The 21,162-nt window shown below is 37.4% G+C and overlaps 1 protein-coding gene across 1 annotated transcript in view; it reads right to left on the bottom strand.

Annotated features, from left to right (window-relative positions):
• LOC115879818 (PR domain zinc finger protein 5-like) overlaps positions 1 to 21,162 on the bottom strand; it is a 93,143-nt gene that overhangs the window by 7,218 nt on the left and 64,763 nt on the right. Inside the window, exons 3-4 of the mRNA XM_030896827.1 lie at positions 2,817 to 3,026; positions 464 to 664 (exon numbers count right to left, since the gene is read on the bottom strand). Of these exons, the coding sequence (XP_030752687.1) occupies positions 464 to 664; positions 2,817 to 2,956 (341 nt within the window). The 5' untranslated portion in view covers positions 2,957 to 3,026. The remainder of the gene's footprint in view (positions 1 to 463; positions 665 to 2,816; positions 3,027 to 21,162) is intronic.

The raw sequence follows: 21,162 nt of genomic DNA, 5'->3' as shown, positions 1-21,162 counted from the left end.
ACCAACTGAATTAACAACAAATAATCAAACTTCAATAGTAAATATTTTAATCAGTATTTTCTTTATATTAACAATTGTCTTAATAATTATAAGAAGAAAGAAAATTGCATTATTTTGGAGATCAATCATCAATAAATCGAAGAAAAAGAAGATTGGTCCAAATTCGAAAACCACGTCCGTTTTTTTCGAATCTTAAGGAGGGAGAGTTATGTGACCATTCCCATGAGAACCCGGCGCATCATCACTCTGCAAGATCGTGGGAAACGTAGTTTACTTTTTAAATCACATTGTATTATTAAATCATTCTTTGTTCTGTTGTCGTACTGTACACTAGCTTCTAAGTTTTTGAAAATAAAAAAAATAATTTAAAAACGAACTTCTGCCGTCGAACGATTTAAGTTAGGTGTTAGACTTTGCTTTTTGTTTCCAAATTTTTTATTACTTATATTAACAATTAATTTACCTGGAATCAATATGATTATTCCCAAGGTGGCTTTCTAAGCTGCCTTTTGATACATATTTCTTGTCACAATAGGAACACGGAAACATTTCTCGTTCTTCCCGTGCCAAGTGAGTTTTCTGGTGCCGTTCAAAGCTGGACATGAGTCGTGTTTGGTAGCCACAAATGGAACATTTATGGAAATTTTGCAGGGCATCCTCTGACCTAAAATAACTTTTAAACATTAGTCTTGAAACAAAATAAGATATGTTATTGATTTTTTGCTGGTAAATTGCTAAACTACATAGGAATATTTTAGTGTAAATGTAGAAAACATTATCCTCATTCAATGCATTCAACCACGTCTTGCAGATGCAGGGTTGCCACCCGTCCCGATTTTGTCGGGAAAGTCCCGATTTTGATCCAAAAATAACGCGTCCCCACGTAGGGCCCTAATGTCCTGATTTTTATTTGTTTAATAGCCATGTTTTTATTAAACAATAAAATTATAAAATTTATTATTAAAAATACATGTTTATTAATTTCTTGAATTTAAAAACAATTCTTTTCCACGAATTAATTAAAATCTTAGAAATTTTAGAATTAAAAGAAGTAGATATTGACACTCTGTTTAATAAATATTCGATAATAAAAACTTGCGTAAAGGAAATTTGCCAAAGAGGATATAAAAATATAAAAAATATTAAACATATTAATATAAAGATTAAAAAACATATTGGCCAAACCATGGTAGAATCGGTATTATGCTATGGGAGTGAGATATGGGCCCTAAGTGAAGAAGATAAACGGAGAGTATTGGTTGTAGAGATGGATTACTTACGTAGAAGCGCTAGAGTGTCCAGATTACAAAGTGTGAGAAACTTGTGAGGAAATTAGAACCGAACATCGGCACAGGAAACAGTAATTCAACGAAGAGAGAACAGAGGTTTGAGATGGTTTGGTCATCTAATGAGGATGGAGGACACAAGATGGCCAAACGTGTATTCAAATGGTCACCCCCTGGAAGAAACAAAAGGGGACGCCCGTGTCGGCGTCGGTGCTGGAACGATGGTATACGACAGGCGATGAGAGATCGGAATATCGAAGATCTCGTGTACGACAGAGATGGCTGAAGTATTTTTAAAACTAGAGTAAATTATATACTTTAAGGGGTTGTTATTTATATATTTTCAAGTATGATGTTGAAGTAGACACAGACGCTAGAAATAGATCTTCAGTTAAGCTCATTAGAATGGAACTTCTAAGAACTCATTAGAACTTCTCTTACTATAACAGCAATAAAACAAATAAAAAATATTCATTACAGTTGGGGGATTGGAACCAAACCAAACCTAGTGTTACATTATGTGTTTACCTTGTATAATAAGAATAACAATAGAAGAACAGGTTGACCTAACTCAACAATAGGTTATAAAATTCACGTAATATTGACATTTTTCATCGTTTTATCCACATTTGACTATTAGATACCTGAGAAATTGCGATGCTGCCAATACGTGCTCAACACGTATCCAGAAAACGATTCACACGGCAAGAATACCAACATCTACTACTTAGCATTCCGCTGAACGGCTACTTTCGCTTGTCGCTTTGAAAGCGTAGCGTTCTTATGTCGAAGTTCCAGAATTCGGGCCCAGCTGATCTGTTTAGCTGATGAATTTTAGCTTATCTAATTCATTTAAGATTTTACTCAAACCAGTAAACCTCTGACAAAACTAAAAAAAATAGGCGAATGTAAGGTAAGCCTGAAAAATACTATTATTTAAATAGAAATATCAATTATTTTGATGTTTATTCACAAAAACAAGAGTGTGAGATAGAAAAGAGAATTCTCAAAAAATAATCCTAGATAATTCAGAAGGCATACGAATGTATTTTGTGCCAAATACACGTGGGTATTTAAATGTAGTGCTGTCAAGAATCACAGTGAAATGAAGTGTTGTTGTAGAGTTTAGGTAAAGCGATAAAACGACGCTCTAACCTAATTACATTGATCTGCTACCTATCACAGTCCCGTTTTGTACGTTGTCACCACTGGGCGTCGAACAAGCTAAGGTCCGGGTAATTGCTTGGTATTTAGGGCTGATTAATTATCGATTTCTGCCCTCGGGTCTCAAATTGTTGCCTTTATTTTTTGAAAGTTAAATAACTCGGTTATTATTAATTTATTTTAAAAATGGTAAAGAGAAAATCTCTCGAACACCCTGTATGCCGAATTACTTACTATTCCTCCTACTTGACGGATATTAAATTTTTGACACAAAACTTTTCATTAAAATCAAACATGATATTAAGTGTTACAATTTGGCTTGACCCATGTTTTTTTATTACTTATGTTAGTTAACAAGAAATTTACCTGGAATCATTATGATTATCCTCAATGTGATGTTCTAAGTTGATTTTTAATATGTATTTTTTCTCACAATGCGTACAAGCAAACCACTGTCGTTCTTCCGGTGCCAAGTGAACTGCCTTATGTCGCCTAAGGACTGACATATCTCGTGCTTGGTAGCTGCATGTAGAACATTTGTAGATCTTTTTTTGTGATTTATTCAATTCTTTCGCCCTAATAAAGTAATTTTTAATATTACATTCGTGTAACTGTATAAATCAAGGCTCGGCAAACGCATAACCTCATTTTCTACCCGTTATAAGTCACAGACTTTTAAAGTTAAAATAAGAACAGAATTACCCGTATGTTGTTATTATAGGCTTGGTCTATTTCAACCGCTGCGCTGTTTTAAAATTCCAACAGCAGTGCTCGGTAAGGCAGAAATCAGAACTTTCCGCCTACTTTATATCACGCCGCCACCGCTACCGTTCATGTTGATCGCATTGAAATAATATTGTGGCTATGTCATAATATTGTTACGTTTTTCGTCGGTTCCGTGTGGATAGAAAGTCACAATTTATTTAAACACTATTTATTTAACATTAATTAACAAAAACAATAACGATAAAAGACTTATAGAACTATTTACAAACGATTTATAACTAAGAATTTATTTTGAATTTTAGCGCGTCAACTGCACTGGTATATTTAATAATATAACTGCCCCCTGTAGGCCACAGCCGCCGGCTTTTATACCGACAGGTAAAGAACACTAGAATAGTCCATAGATCGTTAGGTGCGTAGAGAAGGTTTTCGAATGTTCTCGTATGTACTAGTCCATTCCAGTGGGACTCGATTCTTCTCGAACGAATGAATCATTACCGTGTCTATTCTTTAATGCGATGTTAAGGTCATCTGAGGGCGGGACATATAGTTAGGTTAGGTCGAGTTCACACGGGTCCGCAACACTGCCCCCTTCTTAGGCACATGCTCGTCCCGAGATGTACACGGTGAATGAAGGTATTTGCAAAGCTGGCCCCTGGTACATTGCGAAGTCTGGTAGAAATAGCAGTCTACAGTTTTCTCTCCCGATCTCAGCTTTGGGTTGTAGCAGCAAACGAGGATCTCGATTCCCGTAAATCTGAACAAGACTTCAATCATGTTCCGGATTGTACGCCAACTCAAACCATCGAGTCCACACGCCAGCTTCGGAATGGCTAATCGTGCAATGTTGTTGTTTAGCAGGGCTTCTCTCAGTTCAATCAGGGTCTTCCATAGATTGAGATAAGTCGGCTTACTCGGGGACCATTCCTTGGTGACCAGGTAGAAGATGTGCCTTGCTTGACCATGTGCATTGTCGGTTAGCCTCAAGACGCTTCCAACCTCTGGATCCTGTCGGCGTAGTTCTCCGACACGCCCAAACTTCTCATTGAACGTCGCAGCGATTCCTCTGGACATCCGCAAATCTCGAGCCACACAATGAGCGAGCGAATAATCAGGAGGCACGGAAAAGAGGTCTCGTTGATCTTCTTTGGTTACACCATAGCGAGCCTTCTCACTGCTGTTGTATCGGGCCATGAAATCGTCAAAGGACATCTCCGAATCAGGGGGATCAAAGCTGCAGGTTCTCACGGTCCCAGCACGATCTTCTATTTCGCCTTGGTAGGGGCTCAAACGGTTGAAATGGACTACCCTCGGTTTTCCTTTTGGCAATTTTCTGATACGGTATACGACGTCATTAATTCTATCCATGACTTCGTATGGCCCTTCCCACGAGGATTGTAGCTTCGGAGATAACCCACGACGTCTCTGCGGGTTATATAGCCACACCAACTTCCCTGGTTGGTATCCTCCATGCTCAGCTTGAATGTCGTAGTGTTCCTTCATTCGGTCACTAGCACTTTGAATATTTAGGCGGACTCTCTGATGAATGTCGTCCATCCTTTGACGTAGTGTGTGGACATAATCTTCTCCGGCGACTTCTTCTCCCGGTCGGCAACCAAATTTCAGATCACAGGGTAGGCGCACTTCCCGTCCCATAACGATGCTGGCTGGAGTTTGCCCTGTAGATTCTTGGACGGATGAACGGTAGGCCAACAGGAACAGGTGAAGAAATTTGTCCCAGTCTCTTTGGTGGTCAGAGACTACTTTGGCCAGATAACGGTTGATAGTTCTGTTCATGCGTTCAACCATCCCATCGGATTGTGGATGTAGAGCAGTCGTCCTGGTCTTGCGGATGTTCAGGACTTCACAGACGCCTTGGAACAGATTGGACTCAAAGTTTCTTCCCTGATCTGAATGAAGCTCCATGGGAACACCAAACCTGCAGATCCATTCTTTAACAAGGGCATCAGCAATCGTGGACGCTTCTTGATTTGGCAACGCGTAGGCCTCGACCCATTTGCTGAAGTAATCCATTACTACCACAATGTATTTGTTGCCATCGTTCGTCTCCGGGAAAGGACCAGCCACGTCGATCGCTATTCGTTCGAAGGGACTACCAACATTGTACTGGCGCATAGGGGCTTTACCACGCTTTTGTGGCCCATTAATGGCTGCGCAAATGTCACATTTCTTACACCAGGCCTTCACATCTTCTTTGCAGTTCACCCAGTAGAACCGTTCACGCAGCTTGCCAAATGTCTTGGTAACACCAAGATGTCCACCGCTGGTTCCATTGTGAACTTCCTCCAAGACTTCTGGGACCCTCTGCTTTGGCGATCTGCCTTCTCTCTTCTTGTCCCTCCGGTCTCTCGATCACACGGCGAAGTAGTCCGTTATCTATTACCAAGGAATTCCACTGAGCCCAGTATGACTTTACGTTCGGCGAATATCTGCAAACTTCTTCCCACGTTGGTCTTTGGCCTGCGTTTTTCCAGTTAATTACTAAACCTAATTCTGGGTCACTGGTTTGGTCATTTGCAAGATCTTCGGGTTGCCAACTATCATTAACCACAGTTGTTCTTAGGAGTTTCACTTCTTTCTCTTCTGCTCGGGAACAATGCTTACAGTCCTTAGCGCAAGGTCTTCTGGAAAGTGCGTCGGCATTTCGATGGATTGCCCCAGCTCGATGTTCTGTGTCGAAGTCAAATTCTTGTAATCGTTCAATCCATCTAGCTACCTGCCCTTCAGGATTCTTAAACTGCAACAGCCATTTCAAAGCAGCATGGTCTGTTCTTAACAAGAACTTTCTTCCATAGAGATACTTGTAGAAGTGTTCCCCTGCTTTAACTACTGCTAGTAATTCTCGTCTGGTTACACAGTAGTTCCTTTCCGGTTTTGACAAGGTCTTACTAAAATAACCAATGACTTTTTTTTGACCATCCTGGATCTGAGACAGAACAGCGCCTAACGCAACATTGCTAGCGTCGGTATCCAATATAAAGTTTCCGTTGCCAAGAGGGTAGCTAAGTATGGGCGCACTAGTCAGGGCCTTCTTCAATTTTCGGAATGCATCGTCAGAATCTGAGTCCCAAGAGAAACGCCTCTCGCCTTCGGTAAGTCTGGTCAATGGTTTTGCGATGGTGGCGAAACCCTGTACATAGCGGCGATAGTATGTGCATAGTCCCAAAAAGCTTCGTAGTTCATGTTTATCTTTAGGTATTGGCCACTCTTCCACTGTCTTGGTCTTCTGTGGATCTACCGCAACTCCTTGGGAGGAGACTACATGTCCCAAGTAGTGTACCTTTTCTTGACACAGATGACATTTTTTGGGCTAAGTTTCAAACCAGAGCTCCCTAGTCGCTTGAAAACTTCTTCCAAATTCTTCAGATGATCGTCAAAGGATTTCCCAACCACTATGATGTCATCCAGGTACACTAAACAGGTAGTCCAGGATAGTCCCTTTAACACAGACTCCATTAGTCTTTCGAAGGTAGCTGGCGCGTTGCACAATCCAAAAGGCATGACGGTAAATTGCCACAGTCCGGAGCCCACCGAGAACGCTGTCTTCTCTCTGTCTTTGGGCGCCATGTCGACTTGCCAATATCCACTCTTCAGATCTAACGTAGAGAATATCGTTGACCCCGCCAGCGTGTCTAGAGTATCGTCTATCCTCGGCAGGGGATAACTATCCTTCTTGGTAACATTATTGAGCTGCCGATAATCAACACAGAACCTGGTGGTACCGTCTTTCTTCTTTACTAGTACTACCGGCGATGTCCACGGGCTGTTAGATGGTTCGATGACACCCTCTTCTTTCATTTCTCGAAGGATTTTATCAGCTTCTTCACGTTTGGCGAGCGGAAGTCTTCTCGGATTTTGTTTGATTGGTCGTGCATCTCCGGTATCAATTTTGTGTTGTACTAAATTGGTACGACCTCTCTGTCCTGCTTCTCCTTTATCAAACACATCTTGATACTTGATTATCAGGTTTCTCAATTTTCTTCTATTTTCGGGAGATAATCCTTTAACGTTTACTAACTCCTTCACCATTTTGTCCGGAATTTTTGAAGTCGAAACTTTGGAGGCTTCCACGCTTCGAATGACTGAGGAGACCGAACAGCAGTAGTCCCTTCCTCAAGGATACAGAATAATAATTCGTGTTCATTACTCTCACCGGTACAGTTTTCTTCGCTCGCAGCAGGGCTTTTCCAAGAGCGATCCCTCGTCCTATTTCGCTGTCATGGTTCCTTGGCTCCAACAGAATAATACTCCCATTATTCATTTTACCTTCCAGGCAACCATCCAAAAATATCTCACAGCGCTCAGGGATCGAAACATCTTCTGCTACTACCACGCGAAGCGTCTCCTCACATTTTCGATGAGGAACCACTTCTTCTTCGTTTATTTTTAAAATTCCCTGTTTGAAGTTTAGTTCAAAACCTTTAGTGGTCATGATGTCCATTCCGAGAATAAGTTCATCTTCGATATCTGCTACTAACACTGGATGCTCAAAACTGGTGCTCCCAATAACAAAATTAAGGTTTACTTCTCCATGGACAGCAGCGGAGCCCCCCGTAGCAGTACGTAGTCGCCATTGTGTTGTTTTAACCTTCTTCGATGTTTTAAGAATGTCCGGTCTGATGATAGTTTTCGTCGCACCTGTATCCAACAGCATGGTCCGGAACTCTCCATCAACAAAACCATCCACAAAAATGCTGTTGAATTTGTGTTGTAGCGAGGCGACTTGAACAGTTTTCGTTGGGGCATGTTGGGTACAGGTCGACGTGTGCCCCTTCATTTCGACCCTTAGTAGTTTTCCGACCTCGACGAAGCCGGTTCTTCGTTCTTCTCCTTACAACGGCTTCGCACGTGTCCCACCTGTCCGCAGTTCCAGCAACGAATCGGTCCCTTCTTGCCCATGTACTGGTCCATTACCTTCCGAACAATCCCTTCCACGGATTCGTCGGAACATTCGTCGATGGCCCGTACTCTTCCTAAAGACCGAGAACTTTGTTTCGCGGCCTCAAATTCTAGGGCACGTGCTAAAGCATCCACCAAGTGCGTTGGGTGGGCTAGGAGAAGTGCTTGTCTTGTCTCGTTGTCACGTAAGCCGTCGGAGAATGCCTGTACTGCCAACCGCTCCATAACATTCTCTGGCGTAGCAGGGTACGCAAGGCGAACGAGGCGGGCTACATCGGCTTCAAACTCCTGCAGAGACTCATTTGAATGCGATTTTTTAGCTGGGAATGATAGACATGTTCCAAATGAGCTTGGCCGTACCTCGTTTCTAAATGTCGTACCAATTGCTGATAATCTCCGTGTTCCGATGGTGACAATGTCTGCAGGATATCAGTCGCATCTCCTCGCAGTGCGACAGTCAAAGCGGTAGCCTTTTCAGCGATTGTCCATCCGTTCGCTCTCGCAGCGGCCTCAAACTGGCAAAAATAATTGGCCCAAGCGGTTTTTCCGTCAAACTGTGGAGGCTTAATAACTGACTTTGAGGTATACCTATTTTCGACTAGTTTCGGTCCCTCCGATGTTTCTTGACATTTTGGTGAATTTGACTTCGCTATTTCTTCTTTTAAAATTTCGATTTTTCGGTTTACATCATCCTCAATATGTGTTATTTTGTCTTGTAGTTCCGTAGAATTCTCTATAATTTCTGTTATCTTTTCTTCTAAATTAATTATTTTATTATTAAAGCTGGCCTGTATGTCTTTAGAATTTTCTGCGATCTTATCTTCCAAAATATTAATTTTATCACTGATTTTCTCTTCTAAACTAACTTCCAAGTTAATTATTTTACTATTTAAACTATTCAAATTGTCGTTTAAATTGTCTTGTAAATTTTTCAATGACGAGTCAAGGTCACCTTCCAGCTCGAAGTAAAATGTGTCAGGATCCTCGCCTTCCTCCACCAAAACGTCTCTCAGTCTAGCTTGCAAAATGCTTTTCTTTCCATCTGTCTCGCACTCTCTCTCTTCCAATATGCATTTCAGTTCGGACACTTTCAAGTCTTTCAACAATTTTTTCGGAGCCATTGTCTGTCTTTTTATTTTCCTAGTCTATCACACACGCCACACTTGACACCAATTGTTACGTTTTTCGTCGGTTCCGTGTGGATAGAAAGTCACAATTTATTTAAACACTATTTATTTAACATTAATTAACAAAAACAATAACGATAAAAGACTTATAGAACTATTTACAAACGATTTATAACTAAGACTTTATTTTGAATTTTAGCGCGTCAACTGCACTGGTATATTTATAACTGCCCCCTGTAGGCCACAGCCGCCGGCTTTTATACCGACAGGTAAAGAACACTAGAATAGTCCATAGATCGTTAGGTGCGTAGAGAAGGTTTTCGAATGTTCTCGTATGTACTAGTCCATTCCAGTGGGACTCGATTCTTCTCGAACGAATGAATCATTACCGTGTCTATTCTTTAATGCGATGTTAAGGTCATCTGAGGGCGGGACATATAGTTAGGTTAGGTCGAGTTCACACGGGTCCGCAACAATATTTAGTATTTTATTTTTTTACTGGTGCAGATATTGAAACTATAAACTTCTAAGGTACGAAGTTTGAGTGATGTAACACTGTTTCGGGTAGTAAAAATTAAGTGAAAATGAACCCAAACGGGGCGTCGCGTTGTGACAATTTCAAATGTTAATAAAACCACCGAAAAAATGTTCAATACAACTCTCCTGAACATTTTATAGCTTCCCAGTTTTCTCACACCGATTTGATCAAAAGCAAAAATGGATTCAGGCAGTTCGACGAAACAAGTGAGTAAACAAAGCCAATGCCAATTACATAATCAAACAATTAAATAAACATATACTATGAGAGGATAAAATATAATTTGATCAATATTAATAGAATACTTTTTTTAATCAACTAGTGGTTAAATTTTTTATGAACATCTTCTAAAATTACAATTACATATTTTAAAAAAATCGTTACAGGCTAAATAGCCCCAGTTAGGTCCACACTAATAAAACCGGTGCGTAAAACTATGCTCGCTATCATTTATTTATTTATTTATACTCCCTACAAACACAATATCAATAATTGTAATTACATACAGAGAGTTGAATACACTTAAGCTTAAAATTTACAAAAGAAAGAAAACAAACAGACATAAACAGATTTAAAAGACAACCAGTTAATAAATAAAAATAATATAACATGAAGAGGAGATAGGAACATACTAAAAATTAAAATGCCCCCCCCCCCAAATATGGTGGTTAAGTCTTTATCCGATTTTATAATACCTAGATGTCTACAATCAAAGGGATCCACTAGATTATCACATTTACCTAGAAAACTATTGCACTGGTCTAACATAATTCAAAATGGAGAACAATCTCCACACTCAGTAAAAAAGGGTTTAACATTATTCACTCTCAGTCCCACCTTAGGAACACATATGCTTATATAATTAATTAAGAATAAATCTTTATATTTAAGGTTGTTAGTTATACACAAAATAAATAAGATTGCCTGACTTATTCTTCTACTTTCTAGTGACACAAATCCAAAAGTAGTTTGAATACATAGTTGAATGCATCTAAAAAGTTTTATAAGCTTGAATAATAAATTATAAAAGTTGGACCTTCTAAAGATATCAAAATATTTATCTTTTTACTTTTTTTAGAATCATCAAAATTATACTTCCTAACACTTTTAGAATGAATATGTTCCGGTTAAAGTCCGATGTCCGGTTAATGTCGATATTAACAGGTTAATGTCGCCATTAACAGGTTAATGTTTGAGTTTGGTTATGTTTTTCGTTGTTTGGTTGCGTGTTATTCTGGAGATTAACCGGGTAATGTCGACATTAACCGGACATCGGACCTTAACCGTAACAAATATATAACAAATTTTTCGTGTACTCGCTATTTAAACCCGTGTATTTGTTTAGGCGGCTGCTTATGGTATTCTCAGATGGTGGCAGCACAGGCAGAGAACGCACCAAGCCTATAGTTGCGGGCAAATACGTTTAAATAAAAAAAAAATATTTTTTTTTATTTTAAACGTATTTGGTTGCGGGGTTATTATAGGCTTGGTGCATTCTTCACCGGTGCTCCCACCATCAGAGAATATCGCAAACAATCGAAATACAGGGTGGTCCGAACTGTATTCCGGAAACTTTGGCAGCATATTCTGCAGATAAAAATAATTAAAAAAATTCGTATAAATGTATGTTCTAAAATACTTACTTTCGGAGGTACAGGGTGTAGAAGTTTCATTTTTATTTCGATTTTTTCCAAATAATTTCTTAATAACTTCAATATTTGGATGAAAATTAGTGTGTGTGAGTTTTTTAACATGAGAAATTTGATTTTGATGTCAATGTATGACTCCTATTTGTTGAGGGCGCCACCTACATATTTTTAACTGATTTGAAAAATGATAACTTTTCGTTCGTACCTGTATAAAACTACTGAGTAAAAAATATACATTTACGACGTTCTTTAAGTAAAAAGGATCTCTTGATAAAAATCGCTACGAGTAATGGTTCTCGAGATATTTGGAATCGAAATTATCTATATAATAATATATATAATATTTATATATTATATTAATAATATATAATAATCTATAATATAATACCTGTTGTCATTGACATAAATTAAACCTGTTGACTAAATACACTCAGATACAAAACAAACACAACTAAGAAATTTTTGGTCAAATTTAAAGTGTTATATTTTTGTTATTTTTAGCCCGATTTGCATGATTTTTTTAGCAAACTGTATATAATTATATCAACTTTAATTCGTAAACTCAGTTTTTTGTAAACTTTAGTAATTGGCATATTATACAGGGTTAATCGAGGGGTTGTTTTTTAGCCTAATTTTAAAACACCCTTTGCAATAATTTCGTGTATAAATTTTCCTAAAATATAATTTTACGGTAAGAACCATGTCTCCTAAGCATTTTGTTTTTTGGATCGCGTCAATGTATGATCACGATCAATTTGCATTTTTTCCTTTATTATTACTTTTGATGTAATTTTTTAAAAAGACGAGATGGTTTTGGTGACTATTGTCGTAACGTCATATTACGCTGCTTCGGATACTCTATACTAAATTAAAAAAAACGTTAAAGACTAACGATACAGTTCTAGTTTTAAGAAACATTAATAACGACAACAGAATCAACGATATTAAGGAAAACATCTGTAATACTGAAGTATACAAACAGAAAAAACAATTGTAAAAAATACCCTAATACTTTGTACTCCCCTCCCCTGGCTGCTATAACTGCCTGTATGCGTTTGTTCATACTGTCATTGAGGCTGCATGTATCATATTGTGTTATGTTTTCCCATTCTTCATTAAAGACCAAGCGAAGTTTATTTAATGAAGCTGGTACCGTTTCGCGACCACTAACCCTCCTGCCAAGCATTTCCCAAACGTCGAACATGGTGGGCAATTCATAGTAGTATATAGTTCACAATAATCACCAAAGCTGCCTTGCCATATGAATAAAAACTTCAAAAATAAATTATAATTGAAAAAATTGCAAATTGTTGGTGGCAAGTTCATTTCGCTCTTAAAATTTAACCAAAGCATGTACTCCATGACATGATCCAAAAAACTAAATGCTCAGGAGACAGGTTCTGACCCTAAAATTATATTTCAGGAAAATTTACACACGAAATTATTGCACAGGGTGTGTCAAAGTTAGGGTAAAAAAGAACCCCTAGATTAACCCTGTATAATATGCCAAATACTAAAGTTTATAAAAAACTGAGTCTATAAATTAAAGCTGATATAATTATATACAGCTTGCTAAAAAAATCATGAAAGTAGGGCTAAAATTAACAAAAATATAACAGTTTAAATTTGACCGAACGAATTTTATCCGTTGCGTTTTTTTGCATCTGAGTGTAGATATTAGACTGAAATCATAAATTTGAAATGTTTTTGTGCCAAAAGTTCAACAAAAACTTTTTTATTGTTATTGATAACTATCTACCTCGCTATCTACTATCTACTTTTTGGTTGATAATGACATGTATTGACTATTTCCATTCTAAATATCTTGAGAACGGTTGCTCGCAGCGATTTTTACCAAGAGATATTTTTTACGTAAAAAATCACGGAAATGTATATTTTTTTACCCAGTAGTTTTATACAGGTACGGACGAAAATGTATTACTCTTAAAACAAAACACATGTAGGTGCCCCCCCCCCTATAAATGGGACTCACATTGACACCAAAATCAAATTTCTCGTGTCAAAAAACTTCTAGATACCAATTTTCATCTAAATATTGACGTTATTTCAGAAATTATTTGGAAAAAATCGAAATAAAAATTAAACTTCTACACCCTGTATCTCCGAAACTAAGCATTTTAGGACATACATTTATACGAACTTTTTTACTTATTTTTATCTGCAGAATATGCTGCCGAAGTTTCCGGACTACAGTTAGGACCACCCTGTATACAAATACACTGGTTTAAATAGCGAGTATACGAAAAATTTATTATTTAATTATTCTAAAAGTGTTAGGAAGTATAATTTGTAAAAATTCTAAACACAAAAATAAAGAAGTAAATGTTTTGATATCTGCAGAAGGGTCTAACTTGTATTATAATTTATTATTCCAATTTTAGCATTACTTCCAGTCCTCAATATTAATTATAATTACCAAGTAGTAGTCCTCTGGATACTCACTAATGCCACTATATTTTAAAGAAGTCCGGGCCTGTGCATCATGTATCTTATGGTACGTACACATTGGCGCGCTGCGCCGCGAACGCGCGGCACGCGCGCACCGATTCGCCTCTATTAATACGTGTTTTCAAGTAGCGCGCGCTCCGCGCGCAAACAGCTAGCAGCGAACCATCTCCAGTCGGTTTTTCGACGCTCCGCTTTGTTCGTTGTTCAGTTGGGACAGCCGGTGAAGACACCGCGCGCATTTATCAGTGACTATGTGTATTTTCTTTAAATAAATTCCCTTTTTGTGTTTTTCTTTGAATATTGTTTATTAATGGAGTGTTTAAAGAGCCGCACTACTCATGATTAAAATTGCGTAGTTCTTCTCGGACGATAGAGACATGATTAATGACTAGACGAATGTTCGCGGGATTTCTATGGATCGCGGGATGTTCGTTAAAACAAAAAAAGCAACGCGCGTTCGCGGCGCAGCGCACCAATGTGTACATACCATTACTCCGCAAACGCTCAGTATCTTCATTATTCCTTTAGTGCTCGCAAAGAATGCCACGCGCGTGAAAAACTTGGAACAAAATTTGCTTTCGGATCGGCAACGTATGAGAAATTTATCTCATGTAAGTATTAATAATTAATATATCTGTTGTTAATCTTTTTAGCAGGGGAAAAGAAAGCAAATCCTCACCAAGTATTTCTAAAAAAGCTCTTTTGAAGAGATTAGAGAGGTTAGAAAGAGATCGACGCAGTTTTTCGGCGCGGTCTCGGTCTCGACCACGTTCGCACTCTCCAGAAAGAAGACGCGAACGTCGCCGTCGGAGCAGTTCTCGCTATAGCCGTGTGTCGGACAAAGACAGACGGGAGGGAAGTGTGTCTGACGGTGCTTACCGTGGTCGGCCGATCAAGCGTCGTCGTAGAGAAAGACGGAATGATGCGCTGTCGCCTTCTATAGACAGAAAGCGGCCGCGGCGCTTGGATGTGCCGAGGCCAGCTGAAAGAAACAGGGTCGGACGCAGCCCGAGTGTTGCGGACGATTCGCATGCGAATGGAAGTCACCGTTCGGATATTTTGGATATAGAGACAGACGAGGGGTCTATCCTGGATGGTAGTACACCTCGTCAAATAAATAGAGACATCCTAGATATGGACGTAGGCTTACCTGATGTAATAACAGATAACGAGGAGATTTTAGACATGGAAACTTTAAAAATTTTAGGTGAGGATCCCAAGGAGAAAAAAGGTAAGACTTTAGCCTTACATAAGGCACTATCTTCTAGATGGTCTCACATTTTATCACATAATATTTCTGAGGATGATCGAAAAAACCTTTACGATCAGTATATAATCCCAGAAAATTTAATTAATTTGAATCCGCCTGATATAAACCCTGAGGTTGTGCCTCATCTTTCGGCGTATCACAAAAGCCGGGATGAAGGATATGTTACTCTGCAAAAGGAATTAGCTCATAGCTTAAAGCGATGGGTACTACCCTTAACGTTTTACTGAATAAAAAGGAGGTTGTTCCGGAAGATTTAAGGAACAATTTATTAGGTCCATTATGGGATTCAGGTCGTCTGTAAGCTGGTTTATTTTCAAAAATTTCACAAATAAGACGCGCTGCTATTATTCAGGCCAATAATAAACAGTTTAAAGAAATAGCTGAAAAGACATGCCCTGGAAAATTTTTATTTGGACCCGATTTGGGAGAAGAAAGAATGGGAAAAAATCTTTTTTCTATATCTTCAGCGTCAAATGGGAAGAAGAAGAAAATAAAGACGGTACATTCTTCTACAGAAAAAGGAGGTGGAGGGACAGGTTCCTATTTGGAAAACCGATATCGCCCTTTTCGTCAGTGGAGGGAGACGAGAACAACGAAAGGGCCACATCGTCCCTCAAAGGTTCCACAACCAAGACGATACAACAACAGTTCCCGGCACACAGGGAGACTAAAACATTTTATTTCCAATTGGAAAACTATTACTTCCAATAAAATAATTTTGTCATGGATTCAGGGTGTTAAAATACCTTTTTCTGAGAAACCAAGACAAAACTTTTTACCTTTGTATCGAACTACAAAGGATAGCCAAATGCAGGAAGCTATTAATAACCTCTTAAAAATAGGCGCAATAAATACGTGCACAGTTTTACCAAATCAGTTTGTCTCAAGTTATTTTTTGGTAAAGAAGTCTTCGGGCAAAACCCGTTTTATACTAAATTTAAAGAAAGGACTTGAATAAGTTTGTAACTAATTTCCGTTTTAAAATGGAAGATTACCGAACGGTATCACGAATGATTCAAAAAGGTGTTTATATGTCTACAACAGACCTTAGAGATGCCTATTTTTTGATTTCTGTGGATGCCAAATTTTCAAAATTTTTAGGTTTTTACTGGAATGGAAATCTTTACGAATTTGTTTGTGTACCGTTCGGCTTATCTTGTGCCCCATACATTTTCACAAAAATTATTAAGCCAATATTAGTCAGACTTCGCAGTCTAGGTATCGAATGTGTTAATTATCTCGATGATTTCCTTATATTTGGTTCGTCTTTTGAAACTTGTTCGAATAATACTAAATATGCAGTTGATTTATTAATATCATTAGGATTTGAGGTTAGTTTTGAAAAGAGTGTTTTACAACAGTCAAAAATTCAAAAATTTTTGGGGTTTATCTTTAATTCTACAAATATGTCTATTGCTTTGCCAGACAAAAAGAAAATTGTAATTCAAGCATATGTTGAAAGGTTTTTAAAAAAAATGCACCATTAGATAATGGGCGTGTTTCATAGGTTTATTTGTCTCCGCTTGTCCTGCTGTTAAGTTTGATTGGTTACATACAAAATCGCTAGAGAGGGAAAAATTTTTAAGACTTAAATATAACAATATGGATTTTCATGCCAAAGTGACAATTTCTGATGGAGTTATGCTTGATTTAATCTGGTGGAAAGATAATATCTTACAATTTGAGAAAAGACGATTTTATTTTGAACATTTTTACTGATGCAAGTTTGTCAGGTTGGGGTGCTTGTACAAAACATGAGAAAACTCATGGTTGGTGGACGAAGGTAGATAAAACTAAACACATTAATTATCTTGAATTAAAAGCTGTATATCTTAGTTTAAAATATTTTGCCAGGGAATATAGGAACTTCAATATTCTCATTAGGTGTGATAACACCACGGCCATTACCTACATAAATAGAATGGGCAGTGTGCAGCACGTAGAACTAAATTCCCTAGCAAGACGTATTTGGCAGTGGTGCGAGAAGAAAAATATATTTGTTTTAGCTTCATTAACACCTCTGATAATAAAGAGGCTGATTACGAATCCAAAAGGGTTATAAGTGGGACCGAATGGTCTTTATCATTGCAAGCTTTCTTGATGATTAGAAATAAATTTGGAAATCCAGATATTGTCTTGTATCCAGTCTTAACCGGAAATGCCATAAGTTTGTATCTTGGCATCCTGACCCTAATTCTACAGCTGTCGATGCTTTTACAATAAGTTGGCAAAATTTATACTTTTATGCATTCCCACCTTTTAGTTTAATTTTAAGAACAATTCAGAAAATTATAGTAGACCAGGCACGGGGAAAAATTGTTGTTCCGTGGTGGCCATCGCAGCCATGGTTTCCTTTATTTCTTAAACATAAAATAGGAAACCATATTTTGTTTAAGTCACGGCCTAATTTGCTTCTTTGTCCTTTCAGTGGGAAGCAACACCCGACAGGGTAGGCTTGTTTCATGTTTTTCAATTTCCACGTAATTGTGCGAACTTCAACCTAATTAGTGCTTGCTCCTTAGCCTTTTTTATATAAAACTTAATATTAGGCCAAAAAATGGGGCAAAAGTTTGAATTTCACAATTACGCGCGCCGCGATGACGTATGTAGCCGGTTTTCGTCACGAAATAAACTTGGTGAATTTTATGATATTGGCAGCATTGCTCTTTATTCAATATAAAAATAAAATTGTTTATAATTGTTTATTTTTGATTTTAAATTAAATTTGCATTTAAACTATTTTCAATAATGTTAAAAAAATAATTGTTCCATTATTGGATAACATTTACCAGTAACTGTAATAAAATGTTTTTGTACGCACCGAAAAGGATGGAAAATCGTAGGTGCTGTTTTTTCAGAAAACTTCTCTTAAGCTATGAATATGATTTCAAAGCATTTCAAAGTGAGTTTATATTATGTTTGATTTGTTAAATCATTAATGGCCTATTTTTTACATGTGGAAGACGGTGGGAAAAAATTAATTTGAAAAAATGTAATTCCTGATAACTAAGATTAATAGTATTTCCGGAAAATCGCAGTTATGGTATAAAACAGGTACGCTACAATCTGACCATGAAAAGTACGTCTACTATCTGACCAAGAAAAGTTAGAGAAGATGAACAAGGCAACTAGAAAAATTCTATTGGCACCAAGAATGTTAATAAATACTTTCATGGTTAAGTTATTTCAGAAGACTATTAATAAAATACAGATAAAATAAGGCTCTAATGCAGTGCCTTTTTAAATCAAGTAAATATTTTATTTTAAAGTTTTGTTATAAAATGTATTAATATGTGATCAATAATGTTTATTATATAATATGTATAAAATATTATTTTTTTAAGAGTGTTATATATATCAGGAAGATTCAAAGGAAACATACTGTTGCGGACCGGTGTGGACTCGATCTAACCTAACTAGGCCATAGCCCGCCCTCGGATGACCTTAACATCGCATTAAAGAAGACACCGTAATGATTCATTCGAAGATTCGAGAAGAATCGAGTTCCACTGGAATGGAGTAGTACATACGAGAACAATCGAAACCTTCTCTATGCACCTAACGATCTATGGACTATTCTAGAGATCTTTAGCTGTGGGTATAAAAGCCGGCGGCTGAGGCCTATAGAGGGCAGTTATAAATAGACGGGTGCAGTTGACGCGCAAAAATTCAAAAATAAATTCTTAGTTATAAATCGTTTGTAAATAGTTCTTTAAGTCTTTTATCGTTATTGTTTTTGTTAATTAGTGTTAAATAAATAGTGTTTAAATAAATTGTGACTTTCTATCCACACGGAACCGACGAAAAGCGTAACAATACATTATGTATTACACATAAATTTATTAAACTAAAAGGCAAGTAGGGCAACGGCCTAGCTACGTCGAAACACCGGTTCCCATTAGAACACCGAAGTTAAGCGACGTAAGGCGATACTAGTGGATGGACGGTGATGGACCATGATACGGTCGAGGAGCGCGATTCGGATTCCGCGTAAACAAAGTAGGCCCCGTCCAGATTAGCCCTGGCAGCAAAAAGGAGACTTTAACTGAAATCTTTACTTTTTACTTTTAAAAGGCAAGTAAATATAAAGTCTTTTAATTACCATATTGATAATTTACATTTGGATGGTGATGACACTTACTGAATCAAAGGGCAGTCAATTTACAAGAAAATAAAATGTAAATATTATAAGAAGACAAGAATGGCAATAAAAGTTGCTAGAAAGTCAGATGTTATCTTCCTTCATTCTACATAAATCATAGCATGGTACCTTTCTTGATTTTATTTGTTATGTATGACATAGGTTTACATGCCGCCTAAAATTAAAATATAAATAGACAAATAAAAAACTACATATTTAGTTATAATTTTAAAATCACCAGTGATAGCTGCACAGCTTAAAAATTTAGTTCCCTCCACTTTCTGTACACTTTTATCATTGCAGTCACATAATGCTCAGGTGTACTTTTTGTTTGATTGTACAGAATACAGAAGCCCTCTTTTTATTGAACGTATCCAATCGAACTGTTATCATTATGATTCACTCTACGCTCTATAAATAGTGGTTTTATTACTTTTAAATAACTTCTTCAAGAAAACAAAATCTCACCTTGATATTTTAACTTCTTTATTTCAGCACTTAAACATTTTAAATTGTCTATATTTAAACTGTCCACCATATACTCCGTCACCATTCGAAAATTAATAGTATTTCTCGGAAAATCGCAGTTATGGTATAAAACAGGTACGTTGCTAAATCTGACCATGAAAAGTACGTCTACTATCTGACCAAGAAAAGAGAAGATGAACAAGGCAACTAGAAAATTCTATTGGCACCAAGAATGTTAATAAATACTTTCATGGTTAAGTTATTTCAGAAGACTATTAATAAAATACAGATAAAATAAGGCTCTAATGCAGTGCCTTTTTAAATCAAGTAAATATTTTATTTTAAAGTTTTGTTATAAAATGTATTAATATGTGATCAATAATGTTTATTATATAATATGTATAAAATATTATTTTTTAAGAGTGTTATATATATCAGGAAGATTCAAAGGAAACATACTGTTGCGGACCGGTGTGGACTCGATCTAACCTAACTAGGCCATAGCCCGCCCTCGGATGACCTTAACATCGCATTAAAGAAGACACCGTAATGATTCATTCGAAGATTCGAGAAGAATCGAGTTCCACTGGAATGGAGTAGTACATACGAGAACAATCGAAACCTTCTCTATGCACCTAACGATCTATGGACTATTCTAGAGATCTTTAGCTGTGGGTATAAAAAGCCGGCGGCTGAGGCCTATAGAGGGCAGTTATAAATAGACGGGTGCAGTTGACGCGCAAAAATTCAAAAATAAATTCTTAGTTATAAATCGTTTGTAAATAGTTCTTTAAGTCTTTTATCGTTATTGTTTTTGTTAATTAGTGTTAAATAAATAGTGTTTAAATAAATTGTGACTTTCTATCCACACGGAACCGACGAAAAACGTAACAATTGGTGTCAAGTGTGGCGTGTGTGATAGACGAGAAAAATAAAAAGACAGACAATGGCTCCGAAAAAAATGTTGAGAGACTTAAAAGTGTCGGAATTAAAATGCGTACTGAAAGAGAGGGAATGCGAAACAGATGGAAAGAAAAGCATTTTGCAAGCCAGACTGAGAGACGTCTTGATTGAGGAAGGTGAAGATCCTGACACATTTTACTTCGAGTTGGAAGGTGACCTTGACTCGTCATTGAAAAATTTACAAGACAATTGAAACGACAATTTGAATAGTTTAAATAGTAAAGTAATTGACTTGCAAGTTTTTTTTTTCTTCGCAGTAAGGGGCCGTCCTCTGCCGGAAACACTGCGACCTGTGAGGCCTATTGTGTTTGTCCCCTTTCTATATCTGCACCCATTCTCCTATCCCTGTGCCCTGCACTAACTTATGCAGGTCCTTGATAGGATGGGAGCATAGTTCCTCCGGTTCTAGCCTAGCTTTCCCAAATAAAAAGTGTCGCTTGC

This window comes from Sitophilus oryzae, unplaced genomic scaffold (assembly GCF_002938485.1).
Source record: "Sitophilus oryzae breed Bouriz unplaced genomic scaffold, Soryzae_2.0 scaffold_1067_pilon_pilon, whole genome shotgun sequence".
NCBI lineage: Eukaryota > Metazoa > Arthropoda > Insecta > Coleoptera > Curculionidae > Sitophilus > Sitophilus oryzae.
The sequence above is the reverse complement of the archived record's forward strand: the minus strand, read 5'-3'. Positions and strand labels throughout refer to the sequence as shown.